The sequence below is a fragment of the Eptatretus burgeri genome, chromosome 2 (genome assembly GCF_056783735.1).
Source record: "Eptatretus burgeri isolate ZD-2024b chromosome 2, Ebu_testis_v1, whole genome shotgun sequence".
Lineage (NCBI taxonomy): Eukaryota > Metazoa > Chordata > Myxini > Myxiniformes > Myxinidae > Eptatretus > Eptatretus burgeri.
The window spans coordinates 159,804,957-159,823,281 of record NC_140962.1 but is presented as its reverse complement, the minus strand read 5'-3'; the positions used below and the strand labels follow the sequence as shown (position 1 = coordinate 159,823,281).

The 18,325-nt window shown below is 45.4% G+C and overlaps 1 protein-coding gene across 4 annotated transcripts in view; it reads right to left on the bottom strand.

Annotated features, from left to right (window-relative positions):
* The window catches only part of LOC147033714 (inosine-5'-monophosphate dehydrogenase 1-like), a 51,804-nt gene that overhangs the window by 11,473 nt on the left and 22,006 nt on the right, over nucleotides 1–18,325 (bottom strand). For all 4 annotated transcript variants that reach the window (XM_085871866.1, XM_085871867.1, XM_085871869.1 and 1 more), the window contains 9 exons: nucleotides 12,597–12,803; nucleotides 12,320–12,407; nucleotides 5,215–5,414; nucleotides 4,804–4,894; nucleotides 4,355–4,450; nucleotides 3,952–4,095; nucleotides 3,550–3,694; nucleotides 3,237–3,380; nucleotides 2,020–2,103 (listed from right to left, as the gene is read on the bottom strand). In XM_085871866.1, coding sequence (XP_085727992.1) covers nucleotides 2,020–2,103; nucleotides 3,237–3,380; nucleotides 3,550–3,694; nucleotides 3,952–4,095; nucleotides 4,355–4,450; nucleotides 4,804–4,894; nucleotides 5,215–5,414; nucleotides 12,320–12,407; nucleotides 12,597–12,803 — 1,199 coding nt within the window. The remainder of the gene's footprint in view (nucleotides 1–2,019; nucleotides 2,104–3,236; nucleotides 3,381–3,549; nucleotides 3,695–3,951; nucleotides 4,096–4,354; nucleotides 4,451–4,803; nucleotides 4,895–5,214; nucleotides 5,415–12,319; nucleotides 12,408–12,596; nucleotides 12,804–18,325) is intronic.

The window sequence follows — 18,325 nt, the reverse complement described above, 5'->3', positions numbered from 1 at the left end:
CTACCACAAGCCTGTGTTGGTATTGAGGAAATGAGCACTCCGGTCGACCAAGTAGTTCTGGATGATTCTCCAGCGACCATCAATGAGCACATGGTCAATCTACTTTAGCACACTGCCAGCGTTGGAATACCAAGTCCAGCAATAAGCTTGTGGGTGCTGAAACCATGAACCAGCCATGCGAAGTCCATGACTTCTTGCAAAGTCGAGGAACTTTGTGCTATTCAGGTGCACAGTTCCAGACCCAAAGGGACCAACACACATCTCATAACCATCCCTATCAGTTCCAGTCGATGCATTGAAATCCCCCAAGACTAGAGGTGTATCTCGCCTGGGGCACTGATCAACCACAGACTCAAGCGTGGCATAGAATGTGTCCTTCACGGTGAGATCACTCGCCTCAGTTGGAGCATAAACAGAGACCAGGGAAATGACACTCACGAAGTGACGAATCCTTATATTAGTCTCATAATACGATCGTTGACCAGTGTTACCTCAATTACCATTGTAGTCAGCTTATTGGACACAGCTACAGAAACTCCTTGGGCATGGGAACCATCATAGTGACCAGACCAATAATAGGTGTAACCACCCACCATTATCTCACCACAATCTGGTCTCCGAACCTCAGAGAGTGCTGCAATACCGATGTCCAAACACTTGAGCTCAGATGATAACAGAGACAGGTGATCATCCTCTCTTTGGGATAGGACATTCCAGGAACGCACCCGAAGGGACCGCCTCAGGTTAACCCAAGGAGACCGCCGTCTGGCAGACGACATCTCAGCACCACCCTGACACACACTACCACAATCTGACCCGGGAAGTTTACCTCATGGTTTTCCTCCTGTCATCAAAGAGTGGGGGTATCGAAGGCTTTGCCCCAATCCCGTTTTGCGGTGAGTTGCCCTACAAAGGGCAGCTGCACAGGAGGTACTCCCACGGAGTGGGTTTCAATTTCCTTTGCATTTTTGTGTTTTGTGGAATGAAGGGTTTTATGGTGGCAGGAGTGCAAATCCTGCCACCAACCACCTAAAAAATGTAACAACTGCAGGAGGACGTCCACAGACAGTTGGGCAATAGATATGGATGGCCGTTGGCTCACAAGTTGCTCCTTCACCCTTTGACTGGTTTTGTTTTTAATCCTGCTGGGTGTCCATATCCAAACACCTTCCTCACCAGGAAACGTGGTGGGGGAGATGGTTTAGTCGCTGACAACCCGACCATGGAACAGGTTCGTACAGGTTTACATGGTACCTGTAGCAAGTCACAGATCTCATCTGGCCTGACCTGACAATAATGCTTGTATGGTTATTGGGTTATATAGATGTATGGTAATAGGGCTTGTCTGGTTTGAGGGTTATATAGATGTATGGTTATAGGGTTTGTCTGGTTTGAGAGTTATATAGATGTATGGTTATAGGGCTTGCCTGGTTTGAGAGTTACATAGATGTATGGTTTTAGGGCTTGTCTGGTTTGAAGATTACATAGATGTATGGTTATAGGGCTTGTCTGGTTTGAAGGTTACATAGATGTATGGTTTTAGGGCTTGTCTGGTTTGAAGGTTACATAGATGTATGGTTTTAGGGCTTGTCTGGTTTGAAGGTTACATAGATGTATGGTTTTAGGGCTTGTCTGGTTTGAAGGTTACATAGATGTATAGTTACAGGGCTTTTTTGGTTTGAGGGTTACATAGATGTATGGTTATAGGGCTTGTCTGGTTTGACGGTTACATAGATGTATGGTTATAGGGTGAATACCACCAACCCATGCCATGGTGTAGCGTTTTCGCCCGAGATGAATAGAAATCGAAGTCAGGATAGTCATGTCCAGGGTGAAAACTCATTTGGAAATACAGAAGGTGATTAAAGGGCCCATTTAACACCAGGAGGAGGTGGAATAACAAAATGAAGTGTCATTGTTTATCTACAAAGTTACACAATGGAACCTTTGGGAGAACAATGTGAATATGTACACACAACTACACAGGTTAAACAAACACCTTTATGTCAAACAACTTACGAGTGTAACCCGTGCACCCCGCCTTCTACTTGTGCCGACAACGTCCTCTTTTCAAACTTTAACTCTCCGGAATACATCATCGCCCTGATGAGAAAGAGAAATGATCAACAATCAATCGACAACCGAAGGAATGTCTTCACTCATTCAATTCTATTCAATCACTATATTCCCACCATCAAAGCCTTTAACTCAGCCTTTCAACCACATTCAACCACCAGTCTATACCTAGTTTATCTGTGACGGTTTGCCGATTGGTCCATTGTTCAATGAGCACACAGTCACGAAGATTAGATCTTACAAGTAGAACCACCACCAGCGAACCGCAGTACAAACCACGGCAACATAAAAATCAGTCGGTGTGGAGAACAAGGGGATCAATCGATGGGTTTTAATCATAAAAAGCTGATTATGTTTTCCGACAATGCAAAGCAAGGGAAGGATCACATCTTCAGCATTAACACATCCTCGGAGCAAAAACAGATGATCATCTTGCACTGCCAGGGGTCTGAAGATGACGACGAAGTGCTGATGCTCAAATAGTCACCGTGTGCTTCATTTACCAAGGAGGGAAAACACACTCGTCAGCCTTTAGCAAATCAAGTTCAGGTCAGGTTAGGTCAGGTTAGGTATGGGAACATGCGCCGAAACAAAATCGAGTTCCTAACAAGGGAAGTCGTATTATATCTAACAAAGATAATCGATTATTGGCCTCTTGCCCACCAATGTGTCTTTGCAGACACTAGTATTCAGTGGGAGATTATACAAGGCCTCTAATAAATATCCAGTAGGGTAAATATCATCTTTTGTGAAATTGCAATGGCAAGGAACTAAGCAAGAGGGTAGAGGGGAAGGGTTGCAATGTCCCGAGACCGACGATGGTAAAGGAATGGACAAAGAGTGAGCAAGGGTCAAAGCTTGAAAAGGAGGAATGAAGGGAGGAGGAGGGGGAAGTACAGGTCAGAGCTTTGATGTGGAGAATGAAAGATGGAAAAAGGTGCGCGAGGGCCAGAGTATGAAGAAGGGCAATGAATGGAGAAAGGGGAGCAAAGGCCAGAGGTTAAAGAAGGGGAATGAATGAAGGAGGAGGGGGAGTGAAGGCCAAAGCCAAAGAAGGAAGAATGAAGGAGGACAAAAGGTGAGCAAGGGCCAGAGTTTCAGGACAGAGAAGGAATGAGTGCAGTGTCGATTGACAGCAAAGGGTCTGCAAAGGGAAGAACCTGAGGATGGAGAGGGAGCGAGCTCCGATATCCTGGCATCCATGCCGAATTCCAGCTGTGAGGTAAGGGAGGAACTTGTGGATGGAACCCTTATCCTGCACAGCACCAGACACACCTTGTGCAACCTTCAGCTTGTCTTTCTCACTGAGCGATGAAGAAAGAGTGTGGTGGAGGGGAGGAGAGGGGGTATCATAATTAACGACTTTGGAAGGGGGGGGGGAACCCTCCAGGAATGCATAAATAAGAAAGGAAGTCCAAAATTAATAAACAAGCTCGAAGAGGTGACAGATTGAACCTTTCGAAAGCTCCTCACCTGAAGTATCGACCTTGGCTGGACAGGTGCTGCTGCATTGCATCCAGTGAGCCCATACCGCGGTACTTCTTGAGTCGCACGCCATCTGAGAAAAAGTACTCGCCCGGTGCCTCAGTAGTCGCAGCCAGCAGTGATCCCATCATTACTGTGAGAAAAGGGGTCACTTATAAACAAGGACCTTTGAACCGAAGGAAAAAGATTAAGGGACGACAAAGACGAAAGATGGTTTTTATAAAACAAAGACAGAGAGCAGCAAAATGTTTCCCTGTACCCATGTGCCTTGAGCATCATTGATAAAAGGTCACCTCTTACCAACTACAGCACAGAACGTCTCTGCAGCAAGCAACCTGCCCCCTTCCGCACCCCTCACTTTCCTCCACCAAAATGCTCCTGTCCACTCACCTGTAGACGCACCAAGAGCCAAGGCCTTGGTGATGTGCCCAACCGTTTGGATACCACCGTCGGCCATAACCGGGACACCAAAACGCCGTGCATACTCTGCAACCTTGTACACCGCTGTGCCTTGTGGTCTCCCTACAGCCATCACTGCATACAGACACCTATTACAACGCTATCGTACCATTACACCACAAAACAAAAACAGGTTTAACATTAACCCAAAAAGCACAAACATCTCAACGCAATTCTACTCAATGACATTTACAATTGACCACATGACCTCCAATGCCATTGATAGTAGGGTGATCGGCGTGTCTCCTTCCAGAGGTCATATCGTACATTGCTTTAAGGCCGAGGTACAGCACTCCCCATTGGTGTGAAAATCGAACGAACACCACCACCTCACCTTCCTGAGTGATACAGATGGAACCACTGCCCATTCCCACACGAAGACCATCCACCCCGGCATCAATCAGGTTCTTAGCTTGTGCTGCAGTCACCACTGGGTAGAAACGCCAATACGGATCAATACTGACGTCCCATTTAGCAATGAGCAAAATGCAAACAAAGTTTATGATCATGGCTCACAAAGTTTACGTTTGTGTGGTTGCGATTTGAGTTGAACACACAAAATAAACAAAGCAATCGATTATGAGGCAATAAAAACAGTGGACGTTTGCAGTTGTTTCTGTAGGTTCTTCAACGAGCTGCTCACAAAAATGGAGAGGATGAACCCGAAGTACAAAGTTAAAAAATAATCAAATCCAGTGGTGCAGTCACATGAGTACAATGAGTACCTGATCCCAGAGCAAATAAGAAAGGGACAACAGGGCAGGAAAGGTTAAACCACAGTACCATTTCCTCCGATGATCTGCAAGCTAGACCAGTGCTGCTTTATGTGCTGGATCATGGCGATCTGGAACCTTGAGTTGCCTTGAGACGAGTCCTGGTGCACGATGCGGAGACAAGAAATTTGAAAGCAAGGCATCACTATATCAAGTCACGTGACATCCGCAAGAAGCATGTTTAACACTCACACAGACTGAAAGAGGAAAGTCACGAAAGAAAGATTAAAAAAAAGAATCAAAAATGTGGACGCTAGCTATATCATCACAGATTCCATATTACATTATGGGACAACAAAATGGATTCAATGGAAACAACTTTATCCCTTCGTGGTCCAGATAGGTAGATTATAACAGTAAAATCCAGGACATCGACACCGAGGATAGTGAGAGCTATGGTAAAGGAAAGCGATCGTCCTACCAGCACAATAACATCTGCACCGGCCTGCACCAGGAGGTCAAGGCGATGGTAGTCTGCACCATGGGTTCTGATCGTCGCACCGCAAAGCAGCTGCTTGCTGGCATCCTTAGAAGCGAGTGGAAAGTCACGGTTTTTCTTCAGGTCTGTACGAGCAATGATGGCAACGAGCTCATCGGCCTCGTTTACGATTGGTAACTTTCCTGAAAAAAAAACAAAAAATTCTGGTGACTTGACGATTAAACTACAGCAACATGTCTAACACAGAAACTGTTTAACGTACCCGAAAGTGGTCAAACATGCCCGACAGCGGTCAAGCGCGCCCTGAAAGCGGTTAAACGCACCCCGAAAGCGGGTAAACGCGCCCCGAAAGCGGTTAAACGCGCCCCGAAAGCGGTCAAACGCGCCCCGAAAGCGGTCAAACGCTCCCCGAAAGCGGTGAAACGCGCCCCGAAAGCGGTCAAACGCGCGCCAAAAGCGGTCAAACGCACCCCAAAAGCGGGAAAACGCGCCCCCAAAGCGGTTAAACACGCCCCGAAAGCGATCAAACATGCACCCCGAATGCGGTCAAACATGCACCCCGAAAGCGGTCAAACATGCACCCCGAAAGCGGTAAAACGCGCCACGAAAGCGGTCAAACGCGCCCCGAAAGCGGTCAAACGCGCCACGAAAGCGGTCAAACGCGCCCCGAAAGCGGTCAAACGCGCCACGAAAGCGGTCAAACGCGCCCCGAAAGCGGTCAAACGCGCCCCGAAAGCGGTCAAACGCGCCCCGAAAGCGGTCAAACGCGCCCCGAAAGCGGTCAAACGCGCCCCGAAAGCGGTCAAACGCGCCCCGAAAGCGGTCAAACGCGCCCCGAAAGCGGGAAAACGCGCCCCGAAAGCGGTAAAAGGCGGCCAAAAGCAGTAAAACGCGCCAAAAAGCGGGAAAACGCGCCCAAAAGTGGAAAAACGCGCCCAAAAGTGGAAAAACGCAAACAAGAGCGGTAAAACGCACCAGGAAGCAGTAAAACGCGCCCGGAAATGGGGAAAACGGGCCCAAAAGTGGGAAAATGTGCCCAAAAGTGGAAAAACGCAAACAAGAGTGGTAAAACGCACCAGGAAGCAGTAAAACGTGCCCGGAAATGGGGAAAACGGGCCCAAAAGTGGGAAAATGTGCCCAAAAGTGGAAAAACGCAAACAAGAGCGGTAAAACGCACCAGGAGGCAGTAAAACGCGTACAATAGCAATTAGACGCGCACAATAGCAATTAGACGCGCACAATAACAATTAAACGCGCCCAATAGCAGTGAGACTCGCACAAAAGCAGTGAAACGCGCACAATAGCAGTAAAACGCGCCCAAAAGTAGTAAAACGCGCACTATAGCAGTAAAACGCACACAAAAGTGGAAAAACGCAAACAAGAGCGGTAAAACGTGCCAGGAAACGGTAAAACACGCCCAAAAGCGGTAAAAATCGCCCAAAAGTTGTAAAACGCGCCCAAAGGGGGTAAAACAGGCACAACAGCGGTAAAACTCGCCGAAAAGTGGTAAATCGTGCCCAAAAGCAGTAAAACGCACCCAAAAGCGGTAAAACACGCCCAAAAGCGGTAAAACATGCCCAAAAGCGGTAAAACTCGCGCAAACGCGGTACAACATGCACAATAGCAGTAAAACTCGCCCAAAAGTGGTAGAACGCACCCAAAATCGGTAAATCACTCCCGGAAGCAGTAAAGCGCACCTGGCTGCGGTAAAACGTGCCCAAAAGGGGTAAAACTTGCCCAAAAGCGGTAAAATGCACCCGGAAACGGTAAAACGCGCCTAAAACCAGTCAACACACCCAAAAGCGGTGAAACGCGCCCAAAAGTGGTAACACGCACAAAGGCGGTAAACCTCACCGAAAAGTGGTAACACTTGTCCAAAAGTGGTAAAACGCACCCAAAAGCAGTCAACACACCCAAAAGCGGTAAAACACGCACAAAAGCGAAAAACTCACCGAAAAGTGGTAAAACGCGCCCAAAAGCAGTAAAACACGGCAAAAAGCAGTTGACACACCCAAAAGTGGTAACACTTGTCCAAAAGTGGTAAAACGCACCCAAAAGCAGTCAACACACCCAAAAGCAGTCAACACATCCAAAAGCACTAAACTCACCTAAAAGTGGTAAAACACGCCCAAAAGCGGAAAACTCACCTAAAAGTGGTAAAACACGCCCAAAAGTGGTAAAACGCGCCCAAAAGCGGTAAAACGCGCCCCGAAAGCAGTAAAACGCGTCAAAAAGCAGTCAACCTCACCCAAAATCCGTAAAACTCGCCCAAAAGTGGTAAAACACACCCAAAAGCGGTCAAACGCACCCCGAAAGCGGTCAAACGCGCCCAAAAGCAGTAAAACGTGCCAAAAAGCAGTCAACATACCCAAAAGCGGTAAAACGCACCCAAAAGCGGTAAATCGCGCCCAAAAGCATTGACACGCGCCAAAAAGCAGTGAACACAACCAAAAGCGGTAAAACGCACCCAAAAGTGGTAAAACGCCCAAAAAGTGGTAAACCGCACCCGGAAGCGATAAAGCGCACCTGGCTGCGGTAAAACGTGCCCAAAAGCAGTCAACACACCCAAAAGCGGTAAAACTCGCCCAAAAGCAGTAAAACTCGCCCAAAAGCGGTAAAACGCGCCCAAAAGCGGTAAAACGCGCCCAAAAGCGGTAAAACGCGCCCAAAAGCGGTAAAACGCGCCCAAAAGCGGTAAAAACTCGCCCAAAAGCGGTAAAACGTGCCCAAAAGCGGTACAACATGCACAAAAGCGGTAAAACTCACCCAGATATGGTAAAACACGCCCAAAAGCGGTAAATCGCTCCCGGAAGCGATAAAGCGAACCTGGCTGCGGTAAAGCGCACCTGGAAGCGGTAAAACGTGCCCAAATCCGGTCATCGTGCCCGAAAGAGGTCAACATGCCCAAAACCATTTCAATGTTGGGGAAACTATTTAAACATGCCAGTCATTTCACATCTACTTTGGGTTCAAATCCCTTCAAATATAATCTCAGTTGTGGAGTGCCCACATCAACATCTTTATGGTAATGTTGAAATCAAAGATTTTCATTTGAGTACTTTGTTTAACATAAAATTATCGTTTGGATGGTGTTTTGGTTTTATGATATTGAGCACAATATAGCACTTTCAAAATGATGTATGAATGCCTACGAGGCTTTTCATGCATGCGCTACTTGTGCATTTTCAGTGACTCGGTTTGGCTCACAGGGCACTTTTAACCTCTTTGCTGGCATGTAATCTGTAATTAGAATTGTCGTTTAATCAGAATATTCGGCATTTAGACGAAAGAGTGGCACTTTCAAAATGGTTACACGTAATTGGTCAGTTCCTGAATGAAAATCGGAATCACAGAAACATAAGATACAAGAGAAATATCCATGGATGAGAGGTGTCAAGTTCCTACCTTTTCCCATTAATATAATTATTTAGCAGTGGCGGTGGATATAACGTGCACACACATGCCACATGCACACATTCAGGCCTGATAGGTCTCCATTCCATCTCCTGAAACCCACCCACGCATGGAGATAGCAGCCAACAACAGCATATACATGTGCACGCGCAGGCACACACTCATATATGCACGCACAAATGAAGGTAGATACTTTGATACCTGGGAGGCATCCGTTCCACCTTCTAAAACCTGCAAATGGAAATACCACAAACCAACCAAACACACAAACACGCACTTCTCATTTCGCCGAAATATGCAAAAAATCTCGTACAGTTACCTCGACTTTCTCTTTTCGCCATGAAACCAAGCAAGGAATAATATATATATATATATATATATATATATATATATATATATATATATATATATATATATATATATAAATAAAATGGCACTGACAGCTCATACGGCTCCACTCCAATCCCCATCCCCCCCCCCTTACACTCCTCCACCCAAACATGATTAGTATTAGTAAATAACATCATTGTAAACTTACCTTGTGCATTGACAAGTCCCAGATATGACCAATGTTCACATGAGGCAATCCTGCATGGTTCGAAGTTCACTAACTGGAAGCGATTGTCAAAGTGTTGGGTAGAACACGCCCCTCTATAAACCTTCGGGCCTTGCACCAATCCGCGCGGCCTTGGGAGTTTGCAGTACGGGGAGCTGCAATCTATCAGCTTTTTGGGCGAGTTCACAAAGGTCTCCACCAACTCTTGCATTGTGCCGAGGAACAACCCTTCCTCACAGGTACGTTGCAAGTTATTTGGCTTCTTTTAGAAGCTTTGTGAGCCATTTAAGTAATGATCCTCATCTTGCCTACATGATATATGTTCACAGCTGCCCTGACTACCCCCCCCTCCCCCACCCAACCCCAATTGCTCGGGGTTATTGTGCATGTGCACCATGCATTCTGGGGAGGATTACGTCATTTTGATAGTCTCGTATTTCTAATAAAACAACAAATTACTTTACTTCAGAGAGACTATCATCATGACCATTGACCACATAATACAGTAAACCCTCAGACATCGTATGTTTCCACCAATCGCAGGCAACCTGTTGTGTTCTGATTTGGTTATCGAAGTATTTAATTTCGGCCAATCGTGGTTTTTGAGCTGAGATGAGTCATTGTTTACGTCCGCATGTATGATTACCTCCCATTATGAGCCTTTCAGTGTTGCTCGTGCAATGATAATTGCAGTAATCAGACCGGCATGCGGGAACAAAGCTAAATTTAATAATGACTCATCATCGAACAGGAAATGACACACGGAGATCCTGTAATACTTGATCTAAGATCTAGTCGACATACAATCGTTAATAATGACGTCCAAATGTCAAACGATGGACAAAATTAATTGCGCCAAAATACAGAGAAGGTTCATGACATGGTGCGGAAAACAATTGAGTTCTTACATACATTGTCAAGAGGTCATAGTGCGGATTTACACCTTTGACCGATGATACGGGAGAAACCACTGTAGATTTACCAACGTTTCCACGTCGCACCCAGGGCCGAAGGCTCCATTTCAACCATGGCAATCCATGATGCTGCAAAAAAATCTGCACACCACACCTCATGGAACTAATCGAGGCAAAAGGATTTATGCCGGAGCAGGTTTTTAACACCGAGACGGGATTATTTTGGAAGAGGATGCCATCTCATACCTTCCTACCCGAGCAAGGGATATCTGCTCCGGGTAAAGTTGGCTTAGGATCATTTTACCCTTCTTCTTCTTTGTGGCAATGCAGCAGACACCTTCGTCGTGCTCCCGACAATAATAAAACAGCCATCGCAAGTTCTACATCCACATGCAGTATTTCTAACCTCGACACTCCCCACTTCGTCATCCTGAGCTAAGTCTTGTGTTTTGTATTTACGAATGAGTACGTAATACAGTCTGTATACAATCACCCGCCTTGCAGTGTTGTAATAAATTTAAAAGGTAAAACTCATGTGTTTTTGTTTAAGTTACGTTGTATTTATTTATTTACATGTTTATGTCAATGCTAACATGTTTTATATATTTATTTTACATGTTTATTTCAATTGTGATGTTTTATTTCTGGCTGTCGCCAACCTTCCCCTCTATTTTCTCGAAGCCCAGGGACAGAACCCCCTTCTTTCCACTGGCTCTTGGCTTTTTCCCACTATCGCGGTTTTAACGATCGTGACATTTTCCAGGAGCCTAACCCCCACAATATTTGAGGGTTTTCTGTGCAACCAATCAAGAAGACTGACAACATGGCACAGCTACAACCTTACAGTCTCCAATTCTTCTTCGTCTGCAGCACAAACCTACGGGGTAGCATCATTGGCTGAGGGCACGGCTGTGTTGCTGATGCAGTGCCCTCAGCTGGTTTGGGCAGGAATTTGTAATTTGTTTATGGTGCCGGCGATAGCTCGCCTACACTTCGCGAAGGACACCGTGGGATTATTAATGTCCACCAACGAATGCTGGCAGATGGGACACCTGTTTAATGTCCATCAGAGGGACAGCACACACATTGATGAATCACCGTGCCAGTGAAACACCGGAATGACAGCTTATAGCTGGGTCATGATTCCAACCCAGGATAGACAGCTCAGAGGCGAGTGTGAGTACATCTAGGCTGTCCTGTGAGACAATCATGGACAACCAAGAGGACACTATCTTGTGGAAAATGAATGTACATGCAGACAAATCAATCGGGGACAAAAAGCAGACATCATTGTGACCAATCAAAAGAACAATGTGAACACCAAGAGATGCAACGAAGACATGTACGCCAAGAGATGCGACAACGACGTGTACACCAAGAGATGCGACGATGACGTGTACGCCAAGAGATGCGACGATGACGTGTATGCCAAGAGCTGTGACGATGACGTGTACGCCAAGAGATGTGACAAGTACACCAAGAGATCTGACAACAAGTACACCAAGAGATGTGACAACAGGTACACCAAGAGATGTGACAACAGGTACACCAAGAGATGTGACAACAGGTACACCAAGGGATGCGACAAGTACACCAAGAGATGCGACAAGTACACCAAGAGATCTGACAACAAGTACACCAAGAGATGTGACAACAGGTACACCAAGAGATGTGACAACAAGTACACCAAGAGATGTGACAACAGGTACACCAAGAAATGTGACAACAGGTACACCAAGAAATGAGACAGTCCATTCAGAATGGAATGTAGGAGCAAAGGGAGTGGAGAGACTGACCGAATGTGAAGACTTCGAGATAGAAATCCAGAGAATGTTGATTATACAAACCATCATTACTCCTGTGGTTATTGGTGTGAAACATCTCATCAAGAACGTCATGAATGAAAGGGTACTACAATACAGAAAATGGCACTCCTCGTCATAGGTCATATCATCGGCCATCAAGTAACTCTTACTTTAGTATCACCAGCACGTATGGTGATCAACGCTATGCTTTGCCCTGGCAACCGTGGTTATCCAAATCACCAATGCTGAAGTGAATAATAACAGTAGTAGTCGTAGTAGAAGTAGTAGTATAGTAATACAAATAATAAAATAAAACGTAAGATTGGCGGAGGGTTTTAAGTGGAGGAAGGGGGCAGTGGTGCGGGGATTGAACACGATTAGTTGATAGTTGGGCCTACCTTTGCGACTAGTCTGTAAGATGGCATTAGCCTCATCCAATGTGACCCCAGCATGAGCCACGACCAGATCCTCTCTTGGCGTCATTACCTGTTACGTGCACAGACGTCCCAGTTCATGAATGTGCAAACACAGAATACTCAATAACACTCCCCTTTAAGCACGTACGTTCCATCCAAGATGGATTTACCTTAGACCAAATACTACTCACGACAACATTCCACATTCCCAAACAACGTTCAATTCCACAAGTATTCAAAAATCCCAAGCAAATTGCACCTTTGAGAGCGGGGTGTTGTAATCCTTCTCGGCAAGAAAGTCGATGTCCCGCGAGGAGATGATACCGACCAGTCGGCCACCAAGGGCACCCGTTTCGGTCACAGGTATGCCTGAGAAGCCGTGACGGGCCTTGGCAGCAAACACGTTGGCCACCACATCGGTGGGGCTCAACACCACGGGGTCTGTAATGAAGCCTTGCTCATATTTCTGTGAAATGAATGCCAGAGGGGGAAAAACACGAAGACAGACAAGAAATAGTAAAATGGCTTCAGGAGGAGTGCGTCATATTTGGTAGGTATGCTTCATTAAATATTTAGGAGACTCATCCATAAAGGTCACCAAATGCCAAAAAAAAAACAAGCAAAAACGAAGATAGGCAAACTCATGCCAAGGAGGAGCAATTGTTTTCATCGAAACCTCGTTATCAGTGATGCAAAGGTCTTATTGTGATCTTTCGACCAGCAGTGCATCACAGCTCTCAGTGCGAGATATTTTGGAGTAGCCTCTCAGTGGTTGTCAATGGAAATTATCCAAAAAGACAGAGGTGGACGACAGAGAGGTGGACGAGAGATGGTGGTGAAGGGGCCAGTAGTGCTCAATGCATTACGAGTACAACAAAATGTGAAATGGACACATTGGGGCAAATCCACTGCCCTGATGATCATATTGTTTGTGATCACGTCAGTACACTAGCAATGGCTGACCGTCGAGTCCAGGATCGAAAAGACTCGGTGGCATTTTGGGTACAGTGTCGGAACGAGTCTGGGAGATCGGCGGTTCGAAACCGATCCCTGTCTTGAGTGATACCAAATACGAGAAGTAGCCCTGTGGGTGACAGATGGTTATTCCCCTAACAGGCGGGGTGAAAATGAGGGACTAGGCGGAAGGGGCCATGGCTGCTCTTCCTGAAGTGGTACAGTCAGGGGGAGCACAACTTTTACCCCCTTTAAATGAGTGGATCCGGATGGGGTGCACAACCCCATGAGACCTTACTGTCCTGATGCATCGTACCAAATTTGGTTCTTATCAGTTGGGTGGTTTGTGAGGAGAAGATGTTTTAGTCAAATGTTAATGGACAGATGGCTGGACACCAGGAACCACTCTATGAGCTTGTTTCAGAGAAATAACCTAAAAATAGTATGAGCTGCTGCTTCCTGATTTCACACTCAGCATTGTGTATAGGCTATAGAGCATGAATCAACCCCGTGGGGTAGTAGAACCAAGGGAATGGGGATTTATCTGTAAAAGTCCCTCTGACCGGCCAGAGAAAAGCGCAGCCACCAGATCGTGATGCCGGCACTCTGTCCTTAACCTTGGGGGAAGTTACTCCCTGAACACAGTGACTGTCTGATGTCACTCCTGTGTTGTGTGCGGTCTCTGGCTGCATGAGAGTGCATGCATGATAGGTGTGTGATGGATCTTTCATGGGCTGTAGAAAGTGCAAGATAAGAGGCTGAGCCTCTGACAATGTAATAAACACACAATAGACGAGCGAGAAACGACTCATTGAGCTCTTACATGAACTGCATGAAGGACTAGGACATTAGGAGACATTACAGTTTTGCATGAATTACAGGATCATGAGAAGATTGACCGATGAACACAGTATAGGGGATTTGAACCTGGAATCGCAGCATCCTGAACCATGTCGTGAATGTAAACAATCATCGGATGATTTTCCATCATTAGCAGCGTTTTTCCAGAACCACCAAACCTTTTTAGGAAACAACTCAAACACTTGATAGTTAATGAAATCCGAAGGCCATGCTCCACAATGGACCAATCTGGACCCCAGGAGGGCAATAATTGACACTCCTTCTGTCCATGGGGTACCCAAGTCGAAGCCACAAGGTAGGTTTGCATTCTCAAATGGAAGGCAAACCCAAAAGCTGTTGCTTATAGGATAGGCATGAAGGATGTCCTTCATGGAACACAAACTACAAACGAGCTGTGACAATCAATGAGGGGTTTGGAGAGATCATGTCCTTCGGTCCAAACAAAACTCAATGTGCACTGGAGGAGTGCGAGAGCGAATCAGGAGGAGCCATGCCTGCCAGGAAGATGCACGACTCCAACAGGTTGATTCAGACAAGATGTCTTTTGAAGGTTATTCATTTATTAGAATTTTTTTTTTAATGGTTATCCCATGCCCACCAGGAGGATATGGATAAATTACATTTGTGACAAGGACATTACGGGACATCATTGTACTTTTACATTAATTCGGCCAATACAGACAATTGATAATAAATCACTGTAATTGTTGGAATTTCAACCTCAGATCCCAGGAGTCATATGGGAACTCGAAACTGACATGTTTGGTAGATTTTTTTTTTAAACAATTAAAAACTCAACAATGATGTCTCAGGGGATTTTACAAAGCAATTACAAATTATAGTCTGCTGAAGCCACCCTCGAGCCCCCCACCTCCCCTAAATCTTCTGTCACCTTCACTGATAGACCTTAAAAGTTGTTGTTGTTCGTCTTTCGGCTGCTCCCGTTAGGGGTCGCCACAGCGGATCATCCTATATGATCCGCATACTGATTTGGCATAGGTTTTACGCCGGATTCCCTTCCTGACGCAACCCTGGTCGCCTCTTATGACACAGGGATAAGGATTGGGTTTCGCCATGATTCCAGGCTGCCCTACACCCTCTCATAGCGCGGCCCAGCACAGAGCTCCCGTCCTCAAGCGATCCTCCAACCCAAGCCTCCGAGTAGCCGGATTACAGGCGCACGCCACTACGCCCGGTTATTGATAGACCTTAAAAGTGTGTGACTATATTTACCTTTGAACATGTATCCTTTCACCCTTGTCTGAGTGATAGACAGACAGCAAGCTATGCTTTGCGGGATGTGCGGCACGGATATTTGCCCACCTTGCAGCAGCAGCTCATGACCTTAAAATGACCTTTTATACCTCCAGATTCACACGCAAAGTCCGATCACCCGTGCACTACATGCCAGAACCGAGCAATCAATACTGCTTGGGCGATCAGCAGGTACTCATCGCGATGATGTCCTCACCTCACACCGATAAAGCAATAGGAAACATGATACGACCTTGGGGATATAACTGTTACGTTGGTTCATTCCCATGACAAACACCTGTGTTATGAAAGATTATTTACACGATCGGGCACATTCAGGTGTTCAATGACAGGTGTGATTTTATGCTTGTTCTTTGGGAATAAGCCATGTTTGTGTAATAAAATATAAATATTAAATAATCATTCCGACACGGATGCAGTCTCAAGCAATAGGACCACTGGACCTGTCTGGGCCCTGGCCTAATGTTGTACCCCAAATTTGGTGGAATTATCACGAGGTGAGGAAGATTTTTTTGAAGGAATTTACATGTTTTTCCGATGTTGACCTCAAAAATAATTCACGGGTTGAATTCAGTGACCTGGAATATAAATCCTCTTCAAATTTCAAGTGAATCGGATGAAAAATTGAGGATTTTAGAAATACCACCTTAGTTGTTGACCTTGGCACTATGTTGACCTTTTGGTGTATGTTGACCTCAAAAATAATTGGTTGTTTGAATTCAGTGACCTGAAACGTCTTTTACAAGACATCAAAAAGCTATATATATCGAACAGACAGTTTCAAATGGAGCACCTCACCGCCATTAGAGCATTTAAACGGCATCAGATGTAGTAATAAATGTGAATTGTCGATGCCAGGCTTGCCGGCTCAATGAAAGAAGACGCCATTTGCATTTTTTCCGCCCCCATCGCTACCCCGTTAAGAATCCCTTGTGAGCACGAGCAGGTTGCTCCATACATATCGAACAGTACTGTGGCATGGAGAACAGCATACATTCACTGGATGTGTGGTTATTCGGTCATTTGGACATCCTCAGGTGAACTTGATGATCTTTGATCAGACCAGATGTTAGTGCGTGCAATGACTCATCAAATGATGTTTTGGAAGAAATTATATTGTTATTGTCCAAATTTAAACTTTCACTCATCGTCCTGGTGGAGTGGTCGAAATGTTTGGTACATTTGATACATCCATTTGGTAAATTAGGATTACTCGATTGAAGGTAATTACATAAGTTGATCGTCATTGTTACATGAGTTTGTCGTCATTCATGAATTCTCATATTGTTTTTGGAGGAAACCTATCCACTGCTTTCTCTTCTTCTCTTCATTCTTTTTTGAACAAATAAATTTGTTGAGCATCGAAAGTTATTCCCATCTATTTAACGAACCAACGGTTTCACGACCTCTTCGCCGGAATGGTGACCGTGAACGCGTCTCTCTCACCAGCAGTTGCTGCTGGGGTTATCAGAAATCGAGGGTTCCTGCCAAACATCCATTACACGGTTTACGAGGATTTAGGCAGCTGGGAATTTATTTTTCTTATGATTAAAAAAAAAGTACTTCTGGCTGAATCTGCAGTGGACAGAGCCTGTTACAAAACCAAACCAAACACGAGCGGAATGGAAACCGGTCCGGCGGCTGAGAAGGTGTGTAACATTGGGATTCTCATGTCTGTGGTACTCGTGAATGTTTGCAGCTGTAGAAGAACTCGATAGAGTTTGAAACAGCAAAGGGCTTACCTTGTGTAGCTTTTCTTGCCCACTTTATGCAGTTTAATTTGGCTAGAAGAGCATGGGAAATCGTTAATTTTATAATCCGAGCCACTTGATGTAATTGATTAGGTGAGAACTCATTGGTTATTCCTTCAAATTACAGGTGAGAGACGTGATTGGGTTGTGTTATTTACTTATATGTTAACTGCTATTGACTTTGTGCAGAGTACATGCTTAGGAGATAGGTGATGCACATTTACGTCTGTGCTGCTACTGCTGATATGCCAAATGATTAAACCAGTTGGGCAGCTGAGGATTGGGGGTGGGGGTGGGGGGGAAGGGGGGTGTGCATTATTGGGATTCTAATGTATGTAGTACTTGTGAATGTAAGGATTCTAACGTATGTAGAGGACTTGGGTGGGGTTTGAAGCAACAAGAGGGCTTACCTTGGGTGGCTATTCTTGGTTGCTTTATGCAGCTATATTTGGCTTGAATGAGTAGTAACTAATAAAATTAATGTTTTTAATTTTTTGGGAGATGGATGAAACATGGTCGACGGAAAGGAGGAAGATTGTTCAGAGGGAGGTAAAGAGGAAAAGAGGAGGAGAGAATATATTTGAAGGTGGAAGGACAGTGCAGCAGGTGGTTTTTGACATGGTGGGAGGGCATGCAGGTGAGGCTACTGAACCAAGAGATTTGGAAAATGGAGCCAATAATGTGAAGTTTCTTTTTGTAGGAAAAGTATGATGTGCTTCTATCACCAGCAAACGTGAGGATGTGGGGTCTGAGACAGGAGGAGAGATGGTTTTGGTGTGGAGGTCGAGGAACACTGCAGCACGCACTGAGTGCATGCTCGGTAGCAATGGCAGCAGGAAGGTATCGGTGGTGGCATGATCAAGTACTAGCAGTGTTGGCAGGGTGGTGCAGCAAGAGGTGATGAGATGGAGAGATTCTGGTGTTAGGTTCACATTGACCAAATACCAGGATGACATTTTTGAGATCCTGGTATTTGGTCATTTTCTTGATTTCTGCATCATTTAGGCCAAAAATCGCTCGATACCGACACCTGCATTATCAATACCTTATTTTATTTTTTTATACCCAAGTACTATATCCAGTCACAATGCTTTGATTTCTGTTACTAATCAATGGGATCATTGGGTCTTGCATGAACGTTACTTCC